Genomic DNA, 15,869 nt, shown 5'->3' on the forward strand with positions numbered 1-15,869 from the left:
GAATGAATGAAGAGCCCTAAAGTATCACCAGTTAATCAATTTCAAATTTTAATAGCTAATGAATAAACCTCAAGTAATGGTTTGGATCTGCAGCTCTTGGCTGAATGACATTTCAGCATCCTGTGGATTGTGGATTGCTTTTCTGCATTCACTCAGACACTCACAATCTTTTTTTGCTGCTGACACAGATAATTATTTGGTCTGGCTCCATCCCTGTTGCAGCTCTAGAATATAAAAGAAATGCAGGGAAAATGTCAGGTATCCTTTTTATTCCAGTGATCACAGGAGTCATGTGAGTGCCTCACCTGGAAAGCCTGGATGGGTGCAGTGGTTCTATCCACACAACCACAATAGCTCGCTGAGAGGGAGATAACTCACTTACTGCTCATTTAAGGAGAAATGGGGCCAAAGGACTTGCACCTGCTTACACGAGTGGTAAAACTGGTGCAATGCTATTACATTACATTACATTGAATATACCTAAAGATTTTGACAACTCATAGATTCACAATATACACAGACAGCAGGGCCTCTTGGGGAAAAAATGGGTTGGGAGGAGGTGGGGGTCTAGGGAATCTCTGTGCGTTTGTGTACCTATGCAGAGGCTGCCAACGATGGTCTTTCCATGCATTCCTGAGCACTAAAATCAGGGAACTACTCCATAGCACAGCCGCTGCCAGTGCCAACTTACAGAAGGAAAAAAGCAATGAGTGGAGCCATGAAACTCTCTATACTGCCCTACTGCCCATTTGGTCCTAAGGCAGCGATTCTCAACTGAGGTTGACATGAGATCCTTTTAAGGGTGTTGTGGAGGGCTGTACAGTATTAGCACCATTCGATGCCACCTACACGAGGTAAGGTCAGGTGAACCCAGAGACTTCAAATAGCAATCCATAGCATCAAAAATGTTTCACCTGTTGTAATCTTTCTGAGTTTTTGCAACAGAATCATCGCTCCATTATTTTTCTGTAGTCAAAAAATGAATGACATTAGTTTTTGAAAGAGGGTGCTAGTAAATTCAGAAAAGTTATAGAGGGGTGCCTTGAATTTAAAAGGGCTTGAGAACCACTGTCCTAGGCAATGCATTCCCAAAACAAACCTGTCTTGGATTGCAAAGAATAGTAAAGCCCCCAAACACAAAATTTTGGGGAAAATAATGGAGGATTTTAATTAGTTTTCATCCTGAGGTCTTCCTACTTCCTTAACAGAACCCACCTGGTACCCTCAAATTCAGTGATTCTCAACCAGGGCGATGCAGAACCCTAGGGTATTATAAGAACCTTTTAGGCATGCCATGGGGTGCCATACAATATTGGCACTCTTAGGTGTGCAAACACCTACATAATTCACAAGATAAATCCTGAGATTTCAAACAGGAAACCATAGCGTCAGAACCACTCTCACCTGTTTTGAGAGACAGAACACTTTTGGTGGATGAGGAAATGAAAGTTCATCTTTCTTCAGTGCAACCACAAATTCAAGATATTTGCAAGGGTTACTAAGCCCAAGCGTTTCATCAATTATAACATTATGGTTATTCATGTGTGTTTTTCCTATTGTTTTAAAAATGTGTTTTCCAATCATACACGGTTGTACAGCTGCTAACATAGCAACCCAGTCCTGAACCAGCTAGGAATTACTGCAGTGCAAATGAACAACCAATAATTTGGATATTTCTGAGGGAAAAGGGAAGGAGTAATCTTCCCTATATCCATGTAACACAATAAAGTTTTTTTTATAATATATGCTCTGTAAATTAAATAAGGACTCCCAACTATCATACATTAGGCCTGGAAAAGGGGTCAGAGGTAGGGAAGACACGTTGTTTTATCTGTTTTTATGAGACAGTTTAAAAGTAAAGTCTGGCCCACATTTCTTAGGAAAAAGCACATGCTTTGTGTTTGCATTTAAAACACCATTAAGACAAAAAAAGTCGGTGAAGAGGGAGATACCAGACGTGTTTCATAGCATCATAAAATAATTTAAAATTAGGGTTGGAAGGGATCTCAGGAGGTCACATCTAGTCCAACCCCCTGCTCAAAGCAGGACCATCTCCAGCTATATCATCCCAGCCCGGACTTTGTCTAGCTGGGCCTTAAAATCCTCCAAAGATGGAGAATCCACAACCTCTCTGGGTAACCTGTTCCAGTGTTTTACTACTCTGCTAACGAGGAAGTTTTTTCCTAATATCTAACCTAATCTTCCTTTGCCTCAACTCAAGACCATTGCTCCTTTTTTCGTCATCTGCCACCACTGAGAATAGTCCAGCTCCATCCTCTTTTGAACCTCCCTTCAGGTAGCTGAAGTCAGCTATTAAATCCCCTCTCGGTTTTCTCTTTTCCAGACTAAATAAGACCACTTCCCTCAGCCTCTGCTCCTAAGTCATGTGCCCCAGTCCCCTAAAATTTTTCATTGCCCTCCTCTGCTTGTCCACATTCTGTAGTGGGGGGCCCAAAACTGGGCAATCGTACTCCAGATGTGGCCTCACCAGTGGCAAATGGAGGGGAATAATCACTTCCTGAGATCTGCTGGCAACCTCCTATTAATGCAGCCCATTATGCCATTAGCTGCCTTTGCAACAAGGGAATACTGGTAGCTCATGGTCAGCTTACTGTCCACTGTAACCCCCAGGTCCTTTTCTGCAGAGCTGCTGCCCAGCCAGTCAACCCCAACCTGTACTGGTGCATGGGATTGTTCTATCCTAAGTGCAGGACTTTGCACTTGTCCTTATTGAACCTCATGAGACTTGTTTTGATTCAATCCTCCAATGTATTGAGGTCTCTGAATCCTAGCCCTTCCCTCCAGCATATCTACTACTCCCCCCAGCTTGGTGTCATCTGCAAACTTGCTGAGGGTGCACGCTATGCCATCTTCCAGGTCACTGAGGAAAATGTTGAAGAAATGATTTTCACTTTGGAACTGGCTGAAACAAGATTAAAACCCAGAAGATTCTGTACCCTGGATCCTCAGTTCCCAACTATTCCAGGTCTAGCAAAGGAAACAAAGCATGTTTGCCTTTGGAGAACAAAGCTGGGAGCTGGTATAGTTTCCCCACCTCAATTTTGGGAGTTGGTATATTCTAAAAAAAAACTGTCTTGATACTAACCAAGAAAGTCCAAGACTGATTCTGCAAATGCTTCTGGTTATACTTGAAATCAATGGGACTGATATTCAGGTGAGGTTAAGCCTCTTTGCGAGTGATCATAAGCTTGGACCTGTGCAGTTTCAATCGGAACTTAGTAACGGACCAGTTGATGCCCAGATTCAAAGCAGCACAAAAGCACATAGTCAAATTCTACTGAATGTTTTATCTGCTGGTGTTAGTGACTGTGGGCTCAATCCTGCTCCACTGAACCAAAGGGAAGCTATTTCATTGAACGGTGGGAGCAGACAAGACCCCAAAATACATTTGTTTGGCTTTTTCCTTTCGTGAGCTCTGCAGAGCCAGCCCCGCTAGAGGGGAGGGGGCTGGGATCAGTTCCTCCTCATGCACCAGCAGAGGTGTTAACTGCATTTCCATCCATTGCACCTGTGCAGACCCTTGGAGGGCAACAGATGCCGCTGGGGGGAGAGCTGGAAGACAGCAGAGGAGCTCTAGAGTCACTCACGGTCTAATTTGGCCTGAAGAACCACATCCATCGGTGGTGATGTGAGAAGGAAAGAGCTTGGCTTGATCCTCAGCTCCTAGGCTGATAACAAAGGGCTGATGGGTAGGAAAAGTGCCTTTTCACTTAAGAACAGAGCAGATTTCCTCTGGGGAGATGGGTTAAAGGTCCCTATGGAGCTCTGCCATGCCATTTTTCACTGACACTTCATACAACAGCAGGACAGATCCTGTTATTGTTATTCTTCTGTCACTGTACTTTTCTTCAGGCTTGTACTCAGACTGAGCACTGCACCAGTGCTATTTTGCGAAACTGCCACCAGGGATATGCACACGAGCTTGCTCACTTAAACACACAATTAACCATACCCAACAAGCATCAGGCACTCAATGAAATCCACTGGAGACATGGCTACTTATTTTACTCAGAAGGTGCTGGATAGCAGGATAACATTTGGAGGAAGAGAAAGAGATGAAGGCAAGCTTTGCTTCCTGATGAACTGTCACTCCCCTCACCACAGCAACATTAGAGGCACCACAAAAACTGCATTCATGGGACCACCAGAGGGGAGAAGTTGATTCTACTTTAATGAGAACATTGTTCGGCAAGAGCATGGAGTGTGGCACAAGAGAGGAAATCAGGTGGTTTCTTCCTTTAAGAAGCTGCCTGGGGTGTGGTCTATGTCACTGTTTTGAGACAAGATATAGGCTTTCAGTCCTTCTGGAGGAACTGTTGTAAATACAAGAAGATAATGTATTTGAGGAGAAGAAACCCAGTTTTAATAACAGCTTTGACAGCAATTTGAACACTTACTTCATGTGATTTTTCCCCTACCACCCTGACCCCTTTCCCCATTACAGTTTGGGTGATGAGTTGCAGTTATGACCTGTGCAAAAGCTATAACATCCTACCTGGCAAATACTGCTGTAAGAGAATACACTTTATACATTTATATTGGACCTGGGACTGGGAAGGGGGAGAGGGAGGGGGGCTGGGGAATGCTAAGCAGTTAAATTTACACTTTACATTTGTACACCAGTTCAGATGGAATGGCTCAAATAAAACAAATATATATATTTTATATATACAAATATATAATATATATATCTATGTGGGCAGATATATATATATATCTCTTTCAAAAGGATAAAAGGTTAAATAAGTCTTTGCATGCACAACCAAAACCTCTGCTCCACACCACCACAAAAGTTAGCTAAGGCTCAGCACTGGAGCAAACTGCAATCAGGTCACTACTCATCACTTGTCCCTGCTGCCAGATTCCCCCACCATATCCTCACTCTTTCCAAATATTGATGAACGAACTGGTAGCACGGGGTAGGGCAGGGACAAGGACATCTCACTGGAGAGTAGTGAGCCAAAAGGCAAGGTTGTCCATCTGGGCTAGACCCCACCTGCTGAAGCATGGCCTGGGGGAGACAAAAGCACATTATTGCTATTCAGACCACAACGCCTCTCAAAACAAAGAGGTATCGCACAATCCCATTCACAACACCAGAGCCTACTCCCTCTTCGCAAGTTGTGTGCACATTCGTAACACTCCCAACTGCTGTACCGACGAGAGCAAGCGAACATAAGAAGAATGATCATACCTACTTCCCTGATACCTTACCAAGTCTCTCTCTGCGTTTCAGACGAGGAGCAATTTCCCTGCCAACTGGAAGTAGTCAGACAGACCAGCAGGAAAAAGAAAACCCAGGCAAAATATTTGGATACTATGAAACACTGCTGAGATTCCCACGGGGCTAAACATCCATCCCCTTTGAAGAGACACCTGCAGGGATCATCCTAAAGCTTTCATTTTGGCAGGCAGTTTAGAAAACACCGGCCTTTCATGGTTAAGGAGGACACAGAAAGTGACACTTCCCTATCTCTGTGATATGGAAATAGTTCTCATTCCTTGACTTTTATGCAAGGGATGGAGACAAAATGGGCATTAACAACAAAGCAGTACAGCTGGGGCAGACGGGAAGGATTTCACCAGCTACAGACTAAGGGGACAGAGAACAGCCACTTCCCACCCATTTCGTGACAGAGGTGAAACCTGAGCCAAGCCTATTGGGCACCACAGCTGCAAGGACCACCTGTCCCTTTCTCCCTTGAGCCAAATGAAACGGAGAGAGAGGGAGAGTGAGTGCACGTGCTCGGGCAGACAGAAGACTATTTTTGGAAAAAGGTTCAAAACTTGAAAGGGAGGTAATTAGGCACCAAGTCAAAAGGCAAAGTTCGGATAAGGCAAAACAAACAGACAAATAAGAAACAGAAATTGCACCAGAAATGCATTCGCCACTGAGACCGGCTATCCCATTTTCTCAGCACACATCTGTCCATCTCACGCTGGCAGCAGATGAACGGAGCCCCGACTGAAAGGAAACTTGGCAAGATCGTGGGAGGTGCCTCCCCCAGGAGTGCTAATGGGATCACATGTATGTACAAGAGTCACCATGGGAAAGGGACTGTGCGTCATAGGGCGGTGCTTTCCGACTCTTCCTCCTCCTCTTCCAAATCACCTTTCCTTGTTACTGAATGTCTCTGGATATGTTCCAGTGGATCCCGGTGGAGTGCAGTATCAATCTCTATATGTATAGAAGGGATATCAAAGTGGACGAGATCTGAAATTGGGTACAGAAAAGCAGTGTTAAAAGGCTGCTGCAGGGGAACGTGCTAATGTATATGCGTGATATTGGGGAAAAAGGAGCTTGGGAGGCATTGCTTTTTTCTTAGCAGCAAGTATGCTTCTAAGGGCTAGTACATTGTTAATGTCAGAGAACAGGGATGTCATAATAAAGACTTGATTTGTACCTTCCATCATTTTTGCATCCTCTTCTGAGTCTCTCCTGCATTAGGTATCACTGCCCAAGCAACTGGCACCTCTCTCTGATCCTTCTCACCAGTGCCACATGCCAAGTGTCCATGCCCAGCAGCTAGTTTTCAAGCTGTATGGTCTAGCACTTTCTTTTGCCCCTTTTCAGTATTAGATCATTACTCATTTGAAACTTGCGGAGGCCCTGTCAATCATTTTTCATCACAGACAGAGCTGGAAAATGCTACTAAGCCATCACAGATGCTCCAATGACAGTGCAAGACTGGTCCCCAAAGCATGCTTGCAATTGTTTTGTCTAATCTAGATATAAACATGTGCAGGACAGGATCTGGGATTTGTATGGTAGGTCTCATACTAGGGAACCTACTACCTCTCACCTACTGATGGATATTTCTTAAATCTCTTCTTTCTAAGATGCCCATATTCAGCCCCTTCTATCTTTTTTAGGCCGGAGGCAATTGATAGTATTTGTGAACATAGAGTATAATTCTTGCTACAGATGGGTCAAAAGAAAAGCTCTGGAGCCAACCTTCTTGAACTTTGGAGTACCTCAGAAAATGGATCTCCTAAGTTCCGAATTCTGTTTCGTTCTGCAAAACTGCACCCCAACCAAGAAGGACCTGAAAAACTAAAGACAAAGCTCCTCCACCTACCTCTAACTCTTATACATCCCAGTTGGATGTGGTCTGCAAGGCTCTTGGGCTCTTTACTAGAGGTTCACAGAATGGCTTAATTAGAGAACCAAGCAATCAGTGGGAGGGGAACACGAGACAGAGAGAGAGACAGAGAGAGACAGCAGTGAGGGTGCCTTGCTCATGGCAGGAGGGTCTCCCTCCTTCAAAGTCCAGAGGAATCTCAGGCACGGGCCCTGTGTATGCAGAGAAGCAGAGGAATCAAGATGACCCCAACATTCAAACATCTACCCAAAGAGTTCAGATTTTGCTGGTAAGGTTGTCCCTTGCCTGGTCCCTGGGAGGGGCACAGAGGTATCACTTGGACACTGACACTGGATGGTCAGCTGTTTGGGCTGGAGGTTAGGAACAGTGCAGCGTTAATGGGATCACGATCTGGATGGTCTCTGGACTCTGCTGTAATACACAGTCATCATGGTGGAGATGACCAGCCTCCCTCTTGCTCTACAAATGCAGAGCTGTGGAGAGGAGCTTGAGATAATACTCATCTCAAGATATTCAAGGTAATGCTTACTCTTATAAGCATTTCCACCTCATAGGACAGGAACAAATGCTATGGCAGAGCTTCATGCCCCAGGCCATAGAACTGCTGTGAACCCAATAATAGAGTTTCTTTTTACTCTTACATTAATGTAACTTTTTTTTCCTATTGGAACTTTTTTCCTTGAGCAATGGGCCTTACTGACTGTGACTAGGAGCAACACTGCTGGGCCTTTCTGCCAGATCACAGTTGCTAAACACAGGAAGGATCCTAGGGAAAGCAGGAAGATGCTGGCCTCTAGCAGCGAGATAGGGGGTAGTGTCTAAAACTTCAAGTTTGGATCAGTAGATCAGGCCCAGAAGAGGAAGAAGGGAGGCAGGCATTTGCAGAGCAACGGGTAGGAAGTTAGATGTTGGATTCCCATTAGCCCTCAGTCATGCACCTTATGTTGAATCAGTCTAATCCTCCAGCTGGAAGGAGTAGACTCTGTTCCTGTGCTTATAAAAAATGTTGCTGGAGAGACACAAAGTGCTTCTGTCCGGCAGGTGAGGTTACAGCCTCATGGGCACCAGCACCTCCTCCCAGCCCAGGGGACAGTCTGCTCCCCACCTCAAAGGGCACTGACTATGGCTACACTTGCACTGTGTGGATTTCCATGCCCACTGACAGGAGACCTGTCCAGGGACTGATCTTCATTTCTGGGTCCCTGTGCTGCAGATGTTCTCAGGGGAGAAGACCCAAATGCTGTCTGTCCTTCCAAAAGGCAGAACCCAATTGCTGCTGTGGACGAGTGAGAGGAGGCTGACCCAAGTCCCAGTGCAGGTAGGATTGTTAACCACTAGAAATGGAAAGAGTTTGCAGGCATGGGACTGGAGGGGGGACTCCAGGGCAAAAAACTCCCTTTTATCACCAGTTCTGCACTGCTGTCCTCTGCACCACTTTTTCTTATCAGAAATAGGGGACTATGGCTTATAGTGGTGTAAACAGCCTCAGCAAAGGTCTTCCAGTCACAGAGCCAGGACTTGACCCTGTGCTGAAGGTGAGTCACCAAGGTGAATGGAAGGTGGGAGGCTTTTTATCTGTCCATATGTGGAAGGGGCTCTTTCAGTTATCTCAGTGTCTAATGGATGGAGTTACACTGAGTATGTGGTCAGAGAAAGATTAAAAGGAAGGCAAGGCTGATGCAGGTGGAAGGTTAAAGAAACTGAACCTGTGTTACCCAAGCTCCCACCCTTCATGTCAGAGCCCAGCCTTGGACTTAAAAGGATTGAAAGGGAACTCTATGGAAAGTCCTCAGCACAGACTGAGATATACTTGCTATGGACAATCCTCCAAAACCTGGAGCTTCAGCACCAGCTAGCCCAGGGGTGGGCAGTTTATGGCCTACAGGCCAGATTCAGACCCGTGCTTCTGGATTTGGCCTGTGGAGCTGTGGCTTTGGTTGATTTTGGCAGGGACAGCTCTGCCTGTGCTGTGCTGCATTCCCAAACCCACACTGCAGTCATGCACCCAGGGGTATGAAGGAGGTGCCCATGTCCCAGTACCTGCCCACCTCAAATCTGAGCTAGGTCATTCGGGCCTCTTGCCAGAAAATATTGCTGACCCCTGGCCTAGCTGGTATGGAAAACAGAGACAGCTACTTTGCTACACAAGCCTGAGTACAAGGTTTTGTGCATTGGTAGCATGACGGGCAGATGCCACTGACAGTCCATAATGTCTCACCCGTACGGCGTGCTTCTGCCATGTCCATCCAAGGGGGATGCACTGAACTGGAACCAGGGACAGTGCCCACACCTCTGACACTAAAACATTGTTCTTCCCCAACACAAACAACTTAAATAAAGACTTCTGGTCCTCTTGCACCAGGCACCAAATTCTGTTTTCACTTTCATAGATTTATAGATGCTAGGGTCGGAAGGGACCTCAATAGATCATCGAGCCCGACCCCCTGCATAGACAGGAAAGAGTGCTGGGTTCAGATGACCCCAGCCAGATGTCTATCTAACCTCCTCTTGAAGACCCCCAGGGTAGGGGAGAGCACCACTTCCCTTGGAAGCCCGTTCCAGACCTTGGCCACTCTAACTGTGAAGAAGTTCCTCCTAATGTCCAGTCTAAATCTGCTCTCTGCTAGCTTATGGCCATTATTTCTTGTAACCCCCAGGGGTGCCTTGGTGAGTAGAGCGTCACCTATTCCCTTCTGCGCCCCCATGACGAATTTATAGGCAGCCACAAGGCTGCCTCTCCACCTTCTCTTGCGGAGGCTGAAGGGGTCCAGGTGAGAGTCTCTCCTCGTAGGGCTTGGCCTGCAAGCCCTTAACCATATGAGTGGCCCTTCTCTGGATCCTCTCCAAGTTATCCACATCCCTCTTAAAGTGTGGCACCCAAAACTGGATGCAGTACTCCAACCATGGTCTGACCAGTGCCCGATAGAGGGGAAGTATCACCTCCTTAGTTCTGTTTGATTTGAACATCTGCTGATGCGTGACAAAGTGCCGTTAGCTTTGCTGATGACTTCGTCACAGTGACGACGCATGCTCATCTAGGAGTCCACTAGGGCTCCGAGATCCCTTCCCGCTTCCGTGCTACCGAGCAGGTCATTTCCTAGGCAGTAGGTGTGCTGGACATCTTTCCTCCTTAGGTGCAGCACTTTGCATTTTTCCTTGTTAAATTGCATTCTGTTGTTTTCTGCCTATTTGTCCAACCTGTCCAGGCCTGCCTGTAGTTGTTCCCTGCCCTCTGGTGTGTCCACTTCTCCCCACAGTTTTGTATCACCTGCAAACTTGGACAGAGTACACTTCACTCCTTTGTCCAAGTCACTGATGAAGACATTGAAGAGTATCGGTCCAAGGACCGAGTCCTGTGGGACCCCACTGCCCACGTCCTTCCAGGTCAATACCGACCTGTCCACCACCACTCTCTGGGTACGACCCTCTAGCCAATTTGCCACCCACCGGACTGTGTAATCATCCAAGTCACAGCCTCTTAATTTGTTCACCAGTATGGGGTGGGATACCGTATGAAAGGCCTTCCTGAAGTCTAAGTAAACTATATCTACCCCTACTCCTGCTTCCAAGTGCTTTGTAACCTGGTCATAAAAAGAGACTAGATCAGTCAGGCATGGTCTACCTGCTATGAACCCGTGCTGGTTTCCCTTCAGCATAATTTTTCCTGCTGGGCTCTCACATATGTGAGCCTTAATAATCTTTTCAAAGACTTTGCCAAGGATGGAGGTGAGACTGACTGGCCTGTAGTTGCTTGGATCCTCCTTCCTCCCCTTCTTGAAAATAGGGATCACATTGGCTCTTTTCCAGCCCTCCAGGACCTGGCCCGTGCACCACGAGTGCTCAAATATTCTTGCCAGTGGCTGTGCAATGACATCAGCCAGTGCCTTCAGCACCCTTGGATGGAGCTCATTTGGGCCGGCCGACTTAAACGCATCCAGTCCTTCCAAGTGACTCTGCACTATCTCAGGGTCAACACTTGGTAGTCTGGCGCCCAGCTGTTGTCTCTCTACGATCCCATTGTGAGACTTGTCTTGCCCCTCATTTAAGAAGACTGAGACAAAGAACTCATTGAGGAGTTCAGCCTTATCCCCCTGTCTGTTACCAATTGCTTTTGCCCGTCCAGTAGTGGTCCTATACCGCCCTGGGCCTTCCTTTTACTCCCTATATATCTGAAAAATAATTTTTTGTTATCCTTAACTCCTCAGCTCCATGATAGCTTTGGCCTTTCTAACTGCCTCCCTACAACTGCAAGCTGAGGAGGCATGCTCCTTTTTAGTAATTTCTCCCTGTTTCCACTGCTTATATGCCCCCCTTTTTACCCTTAGGCTGCTCTGGATTTCTCTGGTCAGCCAAGGAAGCCTCTTGGCCCCTTTCCCCCTTATCAGGATCATTTCCCTCTGTGCCCAACAGATCGCTTCCTTAAGGCTTCCTTAACTCTGCTGACTTGCACCATGGAAAAAGTTGCCTGAGCAACTCTTCCCAACAGGACTATCAGGCCATTCTAAACAATCTGAACAGCATAGTGGCCCTGCGCTTTTAGAGGCACAGTTTATTCCTTTTGAGTCATAAAGTCACCATAATGGAGTTTATGTTATGTTGTGTGAACTGCATAAATGTGTTGGCAAATAGGGAGACTGAGTTACTGTCTCTCCCCCAGTACTATGCATGATATTATCATCTGTGGCTTTAGAAGGGTTTTCTTAACAGCTGTTTTGGGGTTGTAGCTATATTTGAAAGGAGATGACTAGTAAATGGGATAGTGGGACTTTTTCCACTGGAGACTAAAGTTCTGCTCTGAAAAGCAGGAGCTTCTGCTAAAAATATGAAGAAGACTGTAGCATCCTCTTCTGTGCTGCCATAGCTAATAAACATTATGATGTGGCAATGCCAGGTATATCTAGACTAGAGATTTTTTCTCCCATTTCAAAATAAATTACTATGGTATATTTTGCTCTGGATCAGTGATCCTCAATGAGGGCACCACAAGATCCTTTTAAGGGTGTCAAGGCACCTGGCCCCTGTGAAAAGTGTTTCCCCCCCTCATTCAGTGCCCTGTGCCTGCCCCAGCATCCCACAAATAAGTGATGCCTATGCCCTATGGCAGTCCCTATGCTGGCCAACCCCATGCTCCAAGCAGTGCACGCTGCCATGGGCTGGTGGGTGAACAGGCAGACGTGGGCTGCAGAGACATGCTTTTCAGCTCAGCTTGTCTTCCTCCCTCTATCCTTACCATGCTCCTAGGGCTGGCAGGTGGACCCACCAGGACAGGTGGCTCTGGTCACTAGTGTGCGAGACCCTGGAAGAGCAGTCTCAGCAGCAGGTGCCATGCTTGTCCCCCAGGTACAGACAAGGGTGAGGAGAGCGAAGACAGTGGAAACAGCAGAACATGGTAGCTAGGCCTTCACTTGGCACCAGCTAGATTGTAGCTTGGTGATTCTCAACCAGGATGCCACTAAATCCAGAAAAGTAATAGAGGCATGCCTTGAGGCTACAAAGGTTGCGAACCACTGGTCTAGATCCTCTACAAATATCTGTATTTTTCCACAGGTTGGCCTATAGGAAAGCCACAAATAAACCTGCCCTGAAATAAGCATTTCAGGAAAGACTGTACTAGCGTTTACAAATGCCTTAGCTCACTGGAATTAATTGGCAAATCAGTTAATTCATGCTGAAAAAGGGGTAAAACTCATCTAGACATACCTCAGGGTACATATCCAAGGACACACATTTTCTCAATTCTGATGCCATCCAACTCAAAATGTATCTGTGTGTGTGAACCACTGCAGAGGCCTATGAAATGCTGGTGCTGTGCATGTCACTGAAAACCCAGTGCAGTGCTAGTGCTGCATGGTGTATACACACCTTGGCTGCTCAACCCAACAATCCCATATTGTGTGGCTGGCACAGAAGCTTCATTTATCACCTCTGACACAAGGCTCTCAAAGTTGTAGCATATTTGTATGATGCTATTCATTTCTTTAGCAATGGACACGTCCAGAATACACACTAAAAGTGACCGCAGTAAATAAAGTGCTTTCTAAAGACTCCTTGGAAATACATCATCAACATTAACAGCAAATCAACACAATTAAGAGCAGCAATATCATGACATCCCTTCTGAAAACAACATATGAAATGGAAGAGGGAGAAATTATTCATACAGGTAAGTTCTAAGCCATAGTAGGGAGGGAAGGGGAAGGTTAGGAGCTGGTCACTTTCATGGGTTGGAGGGGGATTATTTTTATTTGTTTCTATGTAAAAAGGGGACGGAAATAAAGGCCAGCAGGTCCAAAAAGCAAAAGAAACAAGTTTACTAATAATGTAATTATTGGTGAACTTGTGATACCATCACAGTGTCAAGAAGCCATGCAAATCTGGTTCAGCGAGTCCCATGCAAAGGCCAGAGAGATGGAGTTAGTGGTGAATCTGACTCAACAGACAGCAGCTGGAGGTCAGTCCAGGGGTTAGCTTTTAAAGTGCCAGAGAGGGGAGGTTCGTATGGGAACTCCAGCTTACCCTGAAAATCCCCCTCACACCTATCCAATATTGCATCACTCGCCTCAAACAGCTGCAAGGACACAATAATAGGATTGGGAGAAAGGAAAAAAAAAACAGCAACAAGGAGTCAAGAACACAACAGAAACACTGTTCAGAGAATTGTGGCAGTCAAGTCATAAAAAGAACATAGTATACATTACAATACAAAGAGTCTTTCTCCAGAAACCTGCATGGAAAGAACGTGGTAGGTACTGTCCTTCGCTCTACACTCCCGGAGAGCTAGCAGATGCTTACACCGTTTACCTGGTGAGTCCTTTGAACACAACCCTATTACGCTATGACTCTACTGGCTGGGGAACCAGTGGCATTCTACAAATGAAGGAGTCAGTGGACATGAAAGAATAAAACCAAAATAATACCAGATATTTCATAAACTGGAAAGGATAGAAAAACCTGCTACACACCAGTGGAAAGTCAGGATTCCCAGCTTTCAGTCGTATGTGGCATGAGTTTCAAGACCTTGTTGGTCACAAGGTGTACCTCAGACTGGCTAAAGGGATAAAATTTAAAAGATAAACCTTGATAAAAATCAACCCCCTAGGATTCCCAGGCCAGTTTGTCTTCCCCATAGGTTATGTTCCTGTATCACATTTGCACTTGTCTGAAGATCTTAGGGGAAACCTCATGGCTTTTTGCAAACTTGGGTGACATTCTCCTAGGCAGGATACAACAAAGGCACTTGAGGCTTTAAATCTATGCTACTGGCTCGCTTGTACCAGTGAAGAAAATATCCAAACTAGTTTTGTAGGCCAAGTAGGACTGTACTTTTTAAAGCTAGCCAGCATCCCACCTGCTGCCATCCAAGGGCTGAGGACCAAGAGCCCAGGCTGTGCTGGGGGATCACCGGTGAAGCTCAAGTTTTGAGGTGGTCCTAGATACATCATGTAGTAGGTAAGAGCTGTATTTTAATACACACTCATATTGCTAGTACAGGTTTTAGGCTCATTTTTTTTCCTGTTGACAATCATCCTTCTAAGGAAACACATGGTGACAGAGGGACACAGAGAGATTGACTTGGGGGAAAAAAATCTTGAAGGTCTTGTAACCCAGCCCTGAAGCAGGGCCTCCTGGGGGAGGCTTCTACTGGCCTGCTGTCACCAACTTTGGTTGCAACTTCTTTTCTACAGCCTACTGTATCATGCACTCTGGCATCCCCATGTCTTCCTCCCAGTCCATGATACTGAACTCTGATAACAGACTCACAAACCATCCACCTGGAAATTAAATCTAGTTCAGAGAATTTGCCTTATTCTTCCTCATCTCCTGCTTATCAATCTCATTACAATTCTACTGAGTTAATGGCTCAGTTACCTGTGGACATGCTTTCCCCGGGGGACATGCCATCAAGCATGGAGTGCTCCATAGACTGAGGACTAGAGCCGGAGAGGTTTGCTGTGGGAGGCTGTGGAGGTGGCAGCGTGGGCCTCTGCCTTGGCTTAGGGGTAGGTCGAGATTTGGTTAAAGTGCTCGTCAGGGAAGGAGGAGAAGACAGGGAAGGCGCAGCAGCTGGGGACAGTTGGCCTAAGGCCAGAGAGTAGCCTTGTGGGTAATTCAGTCCATAGGGTGAAGGGGTGCTCGGTGGGGTGGGAGACAGGCTGACGGGGGATGGCTGTCCCGTGGACTGGTCGGACATACCGCCTGACTGGCCGTAGGGAACCTTGGGTGGGATTGGTGCCAACTTCTTTGAAACTGTGGGAGACAGAGAGACAAAAGGTGGCAGTGAGCAAAGCTGAGTCTCAGAGGCTTCATTAGGCTTCTCAGCCCTTTTTATACTTGTCTTATGTTACAATGCCCGTCTCCAATCAGCTCAGCTACAGTTCTGCAATGCTGATATTAATCTGTTAGCTGCACATACCTCCTTTCAATTATCACACGCCTGGGAAGCCAAGACTAAAATCCTTGTCCTAGAATCCAGAGCTGTGACTGCAGCATGCGTCAGCGCCCTTGAACTAGCTTTAATCTTGCTATCACTGGCACAAAAAGCCAGTGAAAGTACAGCAGCACAGATTTCAATGAGGGCTGCACAAACCCATCTGTGGCCATATGTATGTACTCAGCACCAGCTGCCCACATCACCACAGTTTCACTGCTATCTTCACTGTGCTAATGAGGCTAAAGCCAGTTCAGATGTGCCCACAAGCATTGCAGTCACACTTCCCCATTGCAGTGCAAGCACGCTCCAAGTCT

General features: G+C 46.3%; 1 protein-coding gene across 12 annotated transcripts in view; it reads right to left on the bottom strand.

The window, feature by feature from the left end:
• Positions 1-5,813: 5,813 nt before the first annotated feature.
• ARHGAP44 (Rho GTPase activating protein 44) overlaps positions 5,814-15,869 on the bottom strand; it is a 181,258-nt gene continuing 171,202 nt past the window's right edge. For 8 of the 12 annotated variants that reach the window (XM_090059040.1, XM_090059042.1, XM_090059041.1 and 5 more), the window contains 2 exons: positions 14,994-15,371; positions 5,814-6,235 (listed from right to left, as the gene is read on the bottom strand). In XM_090059040.1, the coding sequence (XP_089915166.1) occupies positions 6,087-6,235; positions 14,994-15,371 (527 nt within the window). In that variant the 3' untranslated portion in view covers positions 5,814-6,086. Of the gene's footprint in view, positions 6,236-13,640; positions 13,693-14,086; positions 14,173-14,993; positions 15,372-15,869 lie in introns of all 12 variants that reach the window. The other 4 variants (XR_016443723.1, XM_090059047.1, XM_090059044.1 and 1 more) reach the window with 4 other exon arrangements.

The sequence above is a fragment of the Crocodylus siamensis genome, chromosome 8 (genome assembly GCF_052110815.1).
Source record: "Crocodylus siamensis isolate JL-2025a chromosome 8, ASM5211081v1, whole genome shotgun sequence".
In the NCBI taxonomy this organism is placed as follows: Eukaryota; Metazoa; Chordata; order Crocodylia; family Crocodylidae; genus Crocodylus; species Crocodylus siamensis.